Below are 14,999 nucleotides of genomic sequence, written 5' to 3' on the forward strand. Positions count from 1 at the left end.
AACAAGATAATATCCTCCCGGCGATGGAAGTGGGAGCGTTTCAATGGATATTGAGGAATTTTAATATTATGCTATGAAGTGGCAGAAATTATATAGCTGGAAGAAATTAAAAGCACAGCTTTAGAAATTAATGGAGTTAATTTCTCGACATTTTCAAAATGCAACAAATTGAGTTCAAAATATTAAATTGGTTGATTATGGAATGTTATTTTAACAATAATTCCATAATCCCGTATTGGAAAACCGCCGAGGCTCAACAAGTTAGAGTTAACCCCTAAAGATCATACCTAGTACCTGAGAGTAGTTTTATAAAAGCGGCTGAGATAGCCAACAATGATAGAAACAAGAACATTATCGTATTGCATCAAAAAAAGTCCTAAGACGCCGGAAGGGCGCACCGGGAAACGAAATATCTGTTGAGATAGCCAAATGTGGCGTCCGCTTGGCTATGGAACCAGTTCAGGAAATACGCAAGTCATTCAAAACGATACATAATGAAATTTCCGAAAGGGCTGACAGGCGGAACAAGGTGAGAAGGATTTGCTTAGAAGCATGCAAGGTCGTCAAGATTATGTGCAACGAAACATAGCGAAAAACACTCAAGATTTATACTTACACGGTCTATAAAAGCCTGCAAGGCGGTTGTTGGCCTATGGTCACAACTTACTGATATTACTGACAATGATGGATTCAGAAAGTGAAGTGAAGTAAGCATGAGAAAAACGCTGTAAAACCTCATCTGCTTATGCCCGGCCGTATTTAGAACTCAGCTTAGATATGTATGAGCTTCGCAGCTCAAGCAACTTGATGATATATCAGAACTAGATATACAGTATCTTTTAAACTTCGTAAGAAACGTTGACGTCCTACACGACGTTAGCTTCAGCTCATATTTGCACCTGGCATTACAACAAATCTGTAGGTTTAACCTAACCGAATAATACGGATATTTCATGGCCGTGGCTGAAAAGTTGCAAAAGTATTGCACTAAATAGAGACCAGCATTGATTTTGGAGTGGTGTTTTATCTTCGAAAAATTTGTTGAAAAAATTGTTCGTTTACTCGCTTTGCGTGATTACATTTGCCATTCGAAAGGGGTTCAGTTTGAAATCATTTGATCGTTTTCTTCTAAAAGCAAAGCATTTCCGGTTCATTGTCGGGTCTAAGTAAAAGAAATAAACCCTTCTGTCTTGAAAAATTAGGTGTAAAGGATACCGGGCTGCATTGTGGAATATTGTATTTTTTAATAAAAACAGAAAGCTATAAATCAGTTCTCTATGAGTTACCCTGTACTTGCTAACAAAATAAAAGTCACTGCAAATTTTGTATATAAAAATATTTTTACTATATATAATAATTCAATTATTATTTTTAAATTATAAAACAATATTTTCTTTTAAACTAACCGCCTACCTGCACTATTTTCTCACCCACAGAACCCAACTTTGTCGGCTCCTTTGACATTGGCGAGTATGTGTATTTCTTCTTCCGCGAAACTGCCGTCGAATACATCAATTGCGGTAAGGCCGTGTACTCACGAATTGCACGCGTTTGCAAAAAGGACATTGGTGGTAAAAATCTGCTCGCACACAATTGGGCCACCTATTTGAAGGCGCGTTTGAACTGCAGCATCTCCGGTGAATTTCCATTCTATTTCAATGAAATCCAATCTGTATATCAGCTGCCAACGGATAAGACACGTTTCTATGCGACATTCACGACCAGCACAAATGGCTTAATCGGCTCGGCGGTGTGCAGTTTCCACATCAACGAAGTGCAAGCCGCTTTCAACGGTGAGTAAAAGAGAGTGTATTAAAAGAGATTGAATGAAATTACAACGTGGGAGTGCGTGAAAGCGCATGGGATTAGCTGTGTTCTTCATATGAGCGGCTTAAGAGGCTTATGATTTAATTGATATTTGCTTTTAATTAATATTTTACTTTTTTTTGTAAGATTTGAAGCAATTTATTTTGTGATTGGAGAACGTGATTTAAGTGAGAATATGTGTGGTATAACTACTTGTACATTTAAAAATGGAACTTTCATGACTTTTTTCCTATAATATTTTACATGTATATTTATTCAAGTTTTGTTTTTTATTTTATGAAATTTAGGAACGCATACAACGCCCTGAAAATGTTCGCTTTTGTATGCGATTTTTGCCTAAATTATTCATATTTCGCTTGAGCCATATGGTGCAAGCTTCAAAGGTTTGGTTTGCAAAGAAAAGCAAAAAATCTTTATGTGTACTATATATTCAATATGTAAATCTTATTATTATTATCTACATAGCTTTGAACTCGCGCTGCTCACATGCCTGCGGTTCAGTTAGTTGCTCTAAAAATGTTGTTGCTTTGCGCGTTATTATATTTAGTGAACTATCGAGAAAATTTTTTTACTGAAACCCAATATTTTAAACATATATGACCATTATCCTCCGCTTTCCAACACATCCATCCTTATACTCTACACACAAATACTCATGTATATCCGTCAAAGTGAGCAAAAGAACGAAGATACTCGTAAATCGTATTAGAAAATCCATTTTGATAGATTATGAATATCCTGTTGAAGCGGTTAAGCTCATCAAATGCCGCGGAAGGCGATATGCACATGATGAACTCTTCACATATAACTAAAAATGGTATACTATGTCTATGGAAAAGTGTGCTGGCAGATGTTATACTTAAAAGTTTAGCTGCACACTATTTTAAGAGAGCGGGTTCGAGTGGACGCGCGTTGAACATTTTGTGAACTACAACTTTGTTTGCTTCTCTATCTTCTTATTGCGGTTGCCCGAATACAGAGAAGTGCATTTCAATGTTCGTTGACGGTTGATCCACTTGTGTGCATAGTATTATGCTTAATTTTACTAGGTGATTCGAGGCCTCTTATTGGCTTATTGATTTAGTACAAAACAACTCAACTTGTTTTTATACTTATTTAACTTAAACATAAACTTAAACTTAAATTTAATCTTAAACTTAAACATAAACATAAACTTAAACTTAAACTTAAACTTAAACCTGAACTTAAACTTAAACATAAACTTAAACATAAACTTAAACTTAAACTTAAACTTAAAACTAAACTTAAACTTAAACTTAAACTTAATCTTAAACTTAAACTTAAACTTAAACTTAAACTTAAACTTAAACTTAAACTTAAACTTAAACTTAAACTTAAACTTAAACTTAAACTTAAACTTAAACTTAAACTCAAACTTAAAATTAAACTTAAACTTAAACTTAAACTCAAACTTAAAATTAAACTTAAACTTAAACTTAAACTTAAACTTAAACTCAAACTTAAAATTAAACTTAAACTTAAACTTAAACTTAAAATTAAACTTAAACTTAAACTTAAGCTTACACTTAAACTTAAGCTTAAACTTAAACTTAAACTTAAACTTAAACTTAAACTTAAACTTAAACTTAAACTTAAACTTAAACTTAAACTTAAACTTAAACTTAAACTGAAACTTAAACTTAAAATTAAACTTAAACTTATTTATTTTTCGTATTATCTCTACTTTTTAGGTAAATTTAAAGAACAATCCTCATCCAATTCAGCTTGGCTGCCAGTTCTAAACTCACGTGTACCCGAACCACGTCCCGGCACCTGTGTGAACGACACCTCAAATCTCCCAGACACCGTATTGTACTTTATACGCTCGCATCCGCTTATGGATAAAGCTGTGAATCATGAACACAACAATCCAGTTTATTATAAACGAGATTTGGTATTCACTAAGCTGGTTGTTGACAAGTAAGTTTACTTTGCTTATTTATTTTCATGAAGCGGTATATAAATTATTATATGCAAATGTGTGTATGTAATAAAAAGGTTTGAATGGAAATTTTGTTCAAAATACGTTGTTTGCTATATCCATTATCCTCTCTAACAACAATTGCAACTTCTTTACGTACGAACGCAGCAGTGTGTGTGTGTGTTGATTAAGTGCCGTGTTTGCGTGAAATGTTATGTGGGTCCTGTGTGACCGTAGGTAAGTGCTAGTTTTTTTGATTACATCCGGCTTTGAGTGCGATTGCTTGTCAATGTGGTTTTCACTCGCTTAGATGGTGTTATTTTGGCAGGAAGTAAACTTGGAGAGTTCCAAATAATTCAATTAAAAAATTATAGTGAAAACATAAGAGCATACGTGTACTATACATACATTTGGATGTATGGGAATCTGTATATATGTATACACTTTCAAAACATAACTCAAAATGTTCCCTAAGGATTCTACATTTTAAGATATACATAAAGATGTTAATTAACTTCAATAACTCAATATACATAATAACATAATACAGATTACAATTTTTTACACTTTTCTGTACATATTACTTATATACATAGTATATGTATGTAAACTTACTATAGATACATCAGTCTGCAATGTATGACTGCGAATTTGTGGCGCATTGAAAAGTGCGTGTTGCGACCATTACTTACCGGTAATTACAATTGCAATTAACAACAAATGGTTAAAAAAAGTTAATCTGAATTCTATTGGCATCTGAGTGGTGTGAGAAATTTACTTATTAAAGATTTATATACTTATGTATTTAAGGGTGGATCCATTTCGAAGTTCCCTACTTTTTTTAAAGAAAAAACACAGAAACTTTAAATTTAATAGAAAATCTTTATGATCATTCAAATTATTTTAAATGTTGGCTGCGGCTATGTCTCAGATGGTCCAATTTTCGATGACTCGTTCGAGCATATCGAGTGGTAACTGGCGAATGACATGCGTGATGTCTGCACCAAGGCTTGAATCGAAACGGGATTCTCAGCATAGACTTTAGATTTAACATATCCCACAGAAAAAAATCTAACGGTGTGATATCACACGATCTTGGTAGCCAATAGACTGACCCGAAACGTGAAATTATCTGCTCGCCAAAGCGTCCTCTCAATAAATCCATTGATTGATGCGATGTGTGGGAAGAGGTGCCATCTTGTTGAAACAAAATGTCGCCGATATTACGAGCTTCAATTCTGGGCAACAAATAGGCGGTGATAATGGCGCGATAACGGTCGCATTAGTGGTTGATTTTATAGATGAAATGGCAGCTCCTGAATCTTCTCAGCTTGCTTTTCGTTCCAAATGCGGCAATTATGCTTCTTTACATACTCATTGAGCAAAAAATTGGTCTCATCGCTGAACGAAATTCGGCTCGAAAACGTCGGGTATTCTTGAAACTTTCCAAGAGCCCACAGAAAGAAGCGATGTCGCTTGAGAAAGTCGAGCGGCTTTGGTTATTACACAAGATGTATTTTGTACGCTTTCAATTTATGATCCTGCCGTCAAATGCGGCGTCGATACATGAAGGTCCCTGATTCATATCGAGGGATTTTTTTTTTTTCATAACAAGAACGAGTATTTTAGCTATTAAAATGGAATTCCCAATGCGGCATAAGCCTCTAAATCAATAGTAAAGTAATCTAAATTTCCCTTTGATATATTTACTAGTTATCTTGCAGTTATTTTTAATACAAAATTTTTCTTTAAAGAAACCTGTAGGGATTTTCTTATAACTAAATCATAAACTTTTTTAATTAATTCTTAAGCGAAATATTTTTTTTTTTGGTTTTTTTGAAAAAATTACTTTATCATTTATCAATAGCTGTAATCATTTTTCCCACCACCATTCGCATTTTTTACAGTAATTACATTTCCGCCGCACCACTGACAATTTTTTCAATTTCGCCTCAGCCACAGACGCATTTCCATAATTGCAATATGTTTGGAAATCTTCATCAAATTATTTTTTAATTAAATTTTAGCTCATTTAAGTGCAAATATGGTATGCGACAAATGGCGGCACATTTTTTTCACGGTTTTTATTCGTAGTGCCGTGTAACTTATTTTATTATAGTGTCGTGTATTGTATATCTACATTCCTGAGGTTAATTTTGATGCGCCGCATTGCAGCAAATTGATTTTTAATGTGATTCAAATACAGCGCACATTTTTAATTGTGTGCGCATACATTTATGTATATATATAAATATATTTTAATTTGTGTGGATTTGTTGGAGCCTGGTTTTCAAAAAGCTTCGCTGAGGCATGTGTGCCCGCATTTAACAAGGGCCAGACAATGGTAATTTTACTCGTTTTCACTTTTTGTTCGATTATTTGAACGCATGACGAACACTTTGACAATTTATGCAAATATTTGTGGCGAGCGGAATCAATGAAGCCGGAAAATTCTGAGTTAATATCCAAATGCAATTAAATTTTGCTCATACACCATAGCTGACAGTTGAAGCGAGCGCATGTAATTTACTCAATCAGCTGAAATTCAATCAAAATAATATTGCCAATTTTATAAGCACTTGACAAAAAAACCAGAAACAACAATAATAACATAAAATACAAAGAACCTTGATGGTTATGTGGGTCGCTCAAGTACATTTTGTTATCTATCTTACCAAACTTTTACTTAGAGTGCCAAAGCCCTTTTGGTTGGCAACACTTGTGGGTATATAACGGTTTTTTTTATAAATGTGAAAATTTTAATTAAAATAAAATATTGCGAAATTATATTATTGTCTTTATTAGGTTGCAAAATTTTAAATATTCAGCTTCACTTCGTTTTCGAGTGTATAAAGTATAGACCAACAATAATTTTGGCATGCAAATCACACCAGACAGTATTACGTGGTTAATTTCGAGATTAATTTGACAGCGATTTAGGGAGAATCCTTAGTAACAAATCTCAGTAACAAAATATACCTAATTGCGTGTCCACCAAATCAGAAATATGTTTCATCTCTTATATTTGCAAAGTGATGTATAAATATGCATCTGAGAATGCGAGTTTCCACTATTTTTTACATTTTTTTCGAAATATTTCGGGGAATACTTTACGCGAATGACATCACAATGTTGCTAAAATGGAATTTCAAATTCAGCGCATTTGGTACGAGTGAAGGATAAAAACGATTCATATCCAAGACATAAACCAAAATGGTTGAGTAGATCCATAAGGGATGTTGAGATCCTCTGGTATCTACCTATTGCCAAAACGAGGATTTTCAACCAGTATTTTTTTAAATTTTTCGATATTATTGTCACTAATAAATGTGGAACCACTTTTAGGTGACTCCACGACCTTCATTGAATGCTTCGTGTCTCTCAACTTCTTGTGTTTGTGTTCGTGATAAAGTTGATTACCCAAAACACTTCTTCAAACTTTTCTGGTAGCTTGCCATTAGAACCACAAAAATTCAACCAAATTCCTTAATAATTTTTTACTTTTTTTTATTGATTTTATGATGTCGTGTTCAATTTTATCTTTTGTGTATATTCACTTTACCCTGAACAAGGTATATTAAGTTTGTCACGATGTTTGTAACACCCAGGAAGAAGCGTCGACTATAAAGAATATATGTATATAAATGACAATTATGTTGAACTGAGTCGATTTAGCCATGTCGTTGTTTTTATTGCAAATCTTAGATATCCAAACACATCCCGTATAAACAAAGCTCTTCGATTCTTTGAATCGTGTATCTTTCCATGATGAAATGGCAAACCTTACTGAAGAGAAAGTCAAAAGAGCTGGAAAAAATATGACGTTGTTTGCTGTCCCTATCGTTGTACTTTTATAGCGTTTATATTAAGAAATTGGTTAAATGGTAGCATAAATGTATATCCAGTATTCAATTTTTTCAGTTTCGAAAATAACTTAAGAAGTAATGGTTTTTAACTTCAAAATGTATTGTCTTTCAATACCTTGTCTATTACAGTGGGTTTCTGATATTGAAAAGTTAGTAATAAATAGGGAAACTAAAACATACAAATTAACTGCACCATAATGAAAATGGTAAAAGCAAATTAATAGAAGCTCAAAAATATTAACAGCTACTGATAATTTTCATTCCAAAACTGGTTCTTCCTGATGTATAGGCGGCGATTCATCAGACAATATTTTTAATAACGTTTATGAAACAAATTGTAATAAATTGGGTTCAGAGATTAATTAAAAGTATAAAAATCAATCACAGTTATGAATTCGGTACAGTAGAGGTGTAAATGTTGATCCTGACCCCCAGAAAATGGTAAACTTCGGCCGATGGGACAATCTCCGTTTTTAACGCATCACCCTGGAGTTAGTTCTTTCGAAAATTTCTTGTTTTTGTTATGTATCAGTGGATCCATGCTTCATCGACAACATTGAGAAACTCCTTCAAAGCAGCGTCAAACACTACTGTGAAATAATCCAATTTCTGCATTTATTATCCAGAATGAGCCACCGTGGCATCTATCGGGCCGGCGACTTTCTCATGTTCAATATACTATGTAATTAGCGCCACAACTCATTAAAACAAATTTCCGTCACTATCGAAGGAAGAGGAAAGTCAGTGATACAGTATTCGAATGTTTTTTGATTTCTCTATGTTATTTCTCTCAGTTTCGTTGTTTCTAATGTTTCGTTTTTAGATTTATCGTTGTATATAAAAAGTACGTTTGTTACATGACTAATAGTATAAAACGTATATCACATCATCACGTGCCCGTATCCCCTAAGATTAAATATATTATAATATATGTATTTCTCAGCAGTCGCAGTTTCTAAAACTAATTTCATTAACCGTGTCTTCATAATTTTTGGATAAAAAATCTGATACAGATAATCAGTACGAATTTTGGAGATATTTCGGCCATAGCGCCACCTATCGGATTTTATCTTTTAACTCACATTTAATTCACGAACCCACACAGTCGATATTTAGTATGAATTTCATCCAATTCTCAACTTTCCTCTCATCAAATTATTTTACTAAAATGACGTATTGCAACTGCTTCTGTCTACAGTTCCCAAAAATACGATTTATTGTCCACCGAAACACTGTCTTCCCGCCGCCCAACAATTCATCGCAAATCTGACCGCACTATCGCATTTATACCGACCGCGAAGCGTGTAATAAAACGAGCTGCCACATTGAATTTACAATAAATAATTAAGAACAGAAGTGCACAGCCGGTGTCCAAAAGCTGCCTCAAATGGCCACCCTTAAGCCATCACACACAGCGCCGGCGATCTTGATGCGCTCCGGTAAACTTTGCGCCACTTCTTACTTGTTCGCGTGCGACGAAGGGCTCAGCTTTCCGCGACAGCCAGGCATATTAAAATGATTGCGGCATCAGTGGCAGCAATTATATTACAATGCTAGCGGCGGACACATCTAGGGATTTTCATTTTTCATCTCGCTGCCACATTTCCTTTGCTGTCACCCTTCTGCTGATATATATATACTATACATATATGTATACGTACATAGTATATATAATTTTTAATAATTCTTCGGCCATTCGCCATTCGCCACTTGTACGCTTAATGCCTTTGAGCGCCTGTAAGTAGGCAACGGCAATAAATGCAACGCGCTGCAGCTGAGTTTGCGCTGCTTGATTTTTGCTCGCCGTCAGGACGCTTAAGTCGCACACTCGCTCATACTCGTCTTAATGAAATTGCGAGCGAAATGCGCAGCTTTATGTGATTCATTTTAATTTTTACCTTCAAGTGCGTACATATATATATGTGTGTGTGCTGTTCTTTTCGGCTGGAAATAATATCGTGCATTATACGCTCTTCGCGGCGCATTGAAAAGCTTCGCACAATAAAATTGATATCACCTTTGTTATTAAATATGCACACTTAATTCTTGCTCAACCGCCGTCATACTAGTGACATGGTTTGCCAGCCTCATTACTGTTGTTGCGGCTTAATTATTTTATGCGCTGTGCATTTTTGATTTCGCATCAAGAAAATTTTAAACGCACACAATGGCTGCGACTGCCGTGCAATGCACAGGTGTGTCTTAATGGTGTGGCAAGCTCGCCTTCAGTGGGTTGCCGCTGCCACTTGGCTGCAGAAATTTCGCTCGCACTGTAATGACCAAGCGCACGTGTTGCGCGCATCATATTAATATCCATTTTTAATGATTTATTAATGCCTTTATTTATATGCACAACCACTTAAACGCACAATGCAAGCATCGACTTTTGCATGTATTTTTTGCCGTTGAAACGCTTCAGTCATCATCAAAATAATCCCGATCAGAAAACAAGCATTTCATTGATTTCAACAGCCGCATAAAAAACGGATAAAACACTCCTTTCTTTATCGTTTGCGTAAGTACTCAGATCAGCGATTGATTTAATTGATTTCTTATTGAGATTCGCATTTTTTAGTTATTGAACGAGCGCAATACATGAGTGGATATGGTAAAAAATAAGTACATTCGAGCGGCATTGAATGAATCATTCAAAACTTAGTATTTAAAGTTGTGCCAAATATCCCTTGAAAATTAATTAAATCAATTTAAGCGCGTTTCACTGATAATTTATCTATCGGATTTGAATCTGGATTTTGTGCAACTATGTTCATGCCGAACATTTTAAAGGGACTGTTGTTGGCAAGAGTTATTCTGTGTTGTATTTCGATGCTTAAACTGTTGTTGCTGTTAATGCTGGTTCCAAGATCATTATGACATCGAAGTTATGACTGTCAACAGTGACCTGGGAGTCAAGTCGCGAGTGCGATGACTGTATATTTGAAGACAGAAGATATTTCGTCTTGCTCTCGTTCACTACCAGACTCATTTGCTTCGCTTATCCAGTCTGGAGAAGGCATAACTAACGGCGCGGGTGTTGAAGGCAATGAAATCAATGTCATTGGCGTATGCCAGCAGCTGTATATTTTTATAGAAGATTATACCTGCTCAATTAAGCTCTGCAGCTCGAATTATTTTCTGCAGCAGTAGGTTGAAGAAGTCACACGATAGGGAGTCGCTTTGTCTGAAGCCTCGTTTGGTATCGAACGGCTCGGAGTGGTCACTCCCTATCCTGATGGAGCTTTTGGTATTGTTCAACGCCAGTATTAGTCTTGCAGGGATACTCTTCCGAGGCTGTTTATTGCTTTTCATTGGGGTTGCTTTTTACGTGCCATGTCCCAAACCCAGCGCACAACCCTGGCAAAAGATGGTTCGCCTTCTGAAGTTAGCTCGCCTTGAAATGGAAATTTTCCGGCTACCCAGAAGATACTTGGCCTCAGACAGGAAAACGTGAGCTGCTTTAGCCATATGTAAAATAATCGCTTCTGGCCACTACTACGTGAATGGCAATCAGAAAAAATTTCGTACTTGCGTGAATTTCTATACATAACTCCATCCTCCTATTTTTTTTTAATTAGCCAAAAATAAAAATAAATTTTCACAAGCTTCTCTTGAAATACGCTTTTCACCATAGACAGGAACAAAAAGTAATTACTTGGTACCGGATTCGGATTATAAGGAAGCATCTACCTTATAATCCGGATTCGGCCCTTTAGAACCTTATTTTTTTAAGTTCTTCATTAAACACCATTTTTATACACTCAACATGTTGTAACAGAGTATAGAAGCTCTGTTCACCTAACGGTTGTTAGTAACACCAAAAACTAGCTAACACTAAAAACCAAACTTGCTGAGAAGGAGCACCTTAAAACTTTTTTATACACTGCGAAAATGGGTAAACTCAGATAATAACTGCACCCACTTCCTTTATAACATATTTTTAAATTACATCTTAATATTTCGCTTTATAGCATACAAATCAAATATCAATGAAGGTATTAGAAAAACTTGGTACAATTAGTGGTCTCAAGATATATTATATTACTCTCAAAAATAAGATAGCAAATTTGATTGCTATTCTTTCAGAATTTTGTCGATCAATGAATATTTAATGTTTTCGCAATAGTTTTTATAATAAAGTTTTACCAACACCTGAAGGTATTTCCCCTGGTTTGATCCTTCCAAATTGCGAAAATATGAAATGTTCAGTTACACTCAAACTTAGACCTTCATTTTATGGTTCATAATTCGTAATTCGTTTAGTCCAAAGTTGCTTTGGACAATATACTATATAGAAAACTGGAAATTATTTCTTCATGTGTGCAGTGTTGTCAATTTGCTAATTTTTGTAACACAGTGTTAGTACTAACTTTTTCTATTCTTCATCCACAGAATTCGCATTGACATACTCAACCAAGAATATACCGTCTACTATGTGGGCACCAATTTGGGACGTATCTATAAAATCGTACAGTACTATCGCAACGGTGAATCGCTGTCGAAATTGCTTGACATCTTCGATGTGGCACCGAAGGAGGCGATACAGGTGATGGGCCTCAGTCAGGCACGTAAATCGCTCTATGTTGCCACAGATCATCGCATCAAGCAAATCGATTTGGCGATGTGCAATCGACGTTATGACAATTGCTTCCGTTGTGTGCGTGATCCCTACTGCGGCTGGGACAAGGAGACGAACACATGCCGTCCATACGAATTGGATTTGTTGCAGGTAAGCAGCAAGCAAATATACTTACAAATTTTCTGTATGTCTGTGAGTGTGTGTGTGTGAGTTTGGAAATTGCTTGTGACAACAACTCAATATAAATGCGTCGGGCGCACGCGTAAATCAACGTTCTTGATGCAAAGCAACCGGTTGTTAGACAAACAGTCAGCGCGGTGCAGAAACCGATAAACAGTTATTGAGACATTGAGTTAGAGATGCAGACAGACAAATGGCGATATGATAGACAAGCGATGTCGGATCTGTTGGTGGCAAGATGAGGCACATATACATGTATACACACATCCAAGCGCAGCCTTAGACTGCATTGGCCGGGAAGCAGTTACAAAGTTCGTGCAACAACCTTTTTTGTGTATGTCTACGTTGCATGCGGCAGCAATTTTCGAACACAACACCGCCTGCAATGCTGCGTTGCATGCAAATTTCTCCGATATCCTTTTATGATTTCCCGTATTATATACAAACAGAGTTATTTACATACATATAAACTATATTTCTCTTCCACCCGTTGCAGGATGTTGCCAACGAAACCAGTGATATTTGCGATTCCAGCGTGTTGAAGAAGAAAATCGTCGTCACCTATGGACAGAGCGTGCATTTGGGTTGCTTCGTCAAAATACCAGAGGTGCTGAAGAACGAGCAAGTTACCTGGTATCATCACTCCAAGGATAAGGGGCGGTACGTTAGCAGTTTCCTTTCTAATTTTATAGCATTTTTGTTGTTTTTTCACCGTGTTCAAAAAGCATTTTTCTGTTGTGAACCACTATTCTTGCTTTCTTCACACAATTTTTGTTCTTTTTGCCTTCTCACAGCTACGAAATCAAGTACAGCCCCACCAAATATATTGAGACCACTGAACGCGGTTTGGTTGTCGTATCGGTGAATGAAGCGGATGGCGGTCGCTATGATTGCCATTTGGGTGGCTCCTTATTGTGCAGCTACAACATCACCGTCGATGCACACAGGTGAATAAAATTACATTTATTATCCTTTTATTGTAAATAATGTAATTTTCTCTCGAGAATATTCTAAAACTCACACTTTTCGTTTATACAAATTTCAGATGCACTCCGCCAAACAAAAGCAACGATTATCAGAAAATCTACTCGGACTGGTGCCACGAATTTGAAAAATACAAAACCGCCATGAAATCGTGGGAAAAGAAACAGGCGGTAAGTTTATGTCTACGTAATATGCGTGTGCGTAATAATTTGATATCCGTGTAGGTTTATAAATATTTAGACATTTCGGACAGGCGGTCATTTAGACAATTATTGCGTAGGGAACGTTGTTAGGAAGAAAATCAATTATTTACACTGGTAAAAAAATTTAGTAACCTTGATATGTTATAGACAAAATATATGTCTGAAGTTGAAATTCAAGCAGTCGAATTAGCGGAGGCAATTAAAACCTTAATTGACTCGATTTTAATTTGGAAAAACTCCAGCTGTTAAGCCAATTTCTTAAAGTGCAAATATGTCGCGAAAATTAAATAACAATTAGTAATACAATGTACGAATAGTTGAATTAGTTAGTAGCTTTTTCACAAAGCTAAATTAATTTAGTAAATGAGCATTATAATTGAGAAATCAGTTTTTATCTCTCATAGCCGTCCACTCGATCAACAATCAGCCTTTACACTTGCTTGTATACTTTATTTTGTATATTTTCTAATGATTAAAATTCATCAGCTGATTGCTGTTTTATCAATGTACTCAACCAAGTTTACATCCTAGACAACAACCCACAGAGTTGAAAACAGCCAAATTTAACCAAATAAAAATCGATTTGAATTCCATTAAGAATTAATGTAATTAAATCAAATTTTGATTTTGTATGGTAAATCGATATAAATTAGCGCTTTAATTGAGCATTGGTCATTAAATTGATCAACTAATTAGGTTATAAAGCAACAAAGACATTTATTAAACGAATTTGGTTAATATTATATATTTATATATATAATTCTATATTCTTTATAATTAGTTAAGTAAAGAAAACCTTATGCTACATACAAGCATACAATATTAAGCAAATTTCAGTAAGGTTAGGTTAGTCTGGTAGGCCATTGAGCCACTAGGTTTGGTCCTTTGCGATACCAGATGGAGTTCAGTTACTAAGGGAAGTCATCCTTTGGGATCCGCTCTCCGCTTGACGCAAATTTTAACAGACTCTGTGGCCTCATTATCGATACCTCCTCCAGTGGAGATTCCAGATGCTTACAGCATCGTCTTACCAATGCGAGAAAAGTGCACAAGAGATGCTCAATTGTTTCCCTGGTGCTTTGTTCTAGGCATTTCCTGCAGTCTTCTCGATCTGTCAGCCCCTTTCTGCGGGCGTGTGTCGTCAGCAGACAGTCACCAGTTAGTATTACAATCATGTTCTCTTTTCTATCGAGTGCCAATAGAATTTTGCGTACTTTCTGTCCACCGCTTTGCACATGACTTTTGCAATTTTGCATCCAGGTAGCTCACTCCATCGGGTTTTGTATGGACAATGTAGATATGGGTTTCCCAATGTTGATCATATTTTCGGGTGTCAGCCATTCTTGACGTTCTAATCTACTATTTTATTGCCCTCAATGCCCTCGTGGCCTGGCACCCAGTAGAAGTGAAGTTGCTTGCTT

General features: G+C 35.7%; 1 protein-coding gene across 2 annotated transcripts in view; it reads left to right on the plus strand.

Annotated features, from left to right (window-relative positions):
• The window catches only part of LOC120772985 (semaphorin-2A), a 203,645-nt gene that overhangs the window by 185,947 nt on the left and 2,699 nt on the right, over nt 1-14,999 (plus strand). For both annotated transcript variants that reach the window (XM_040101898.1, XM_040101897.1), the window contains 6 exons: nt 1,437-1,793; nt 3,540-3,768; nt 12,025-12,361; nt 12,888-13,051; nt 13,186-13,338; nt 13,437-13,545. In XM_040101898.1, the coding sequence (XP_039957832.1) occupies nt 1,437-1,793; nt 3,540-3,768; nt 12,025-12,361; nt 12,888-13,051; nt 13,186-13,338; nt 13,437-13,545 (1,349 nt within the window). The remainder of the gene's footprint in view (nt 1-1,436; nt 1,794-3,539; nt 3,769-12,024; nt 12,362-12,887; nt 13,052-13,185; nt 13,339-13,436; nt 13,546-14,999) is intronic.

Source organism: Bactrocera tryoni, chromosome 3, assembly GCF_016617805.1.
Source record: "Bactrocera tryoni isolate S06 chromosome 3, CSIRO_BtryS06_freeze2, whole genome shotgun sequence".
In the NCBI taxonomy this organism is placed as follows: domain Eukaryota; kingdom Metazoa; phylum Arthropoda; class Insecta; order Diptera; family Tephritidae; genus Bactrocera; species Bactrocera tryoni.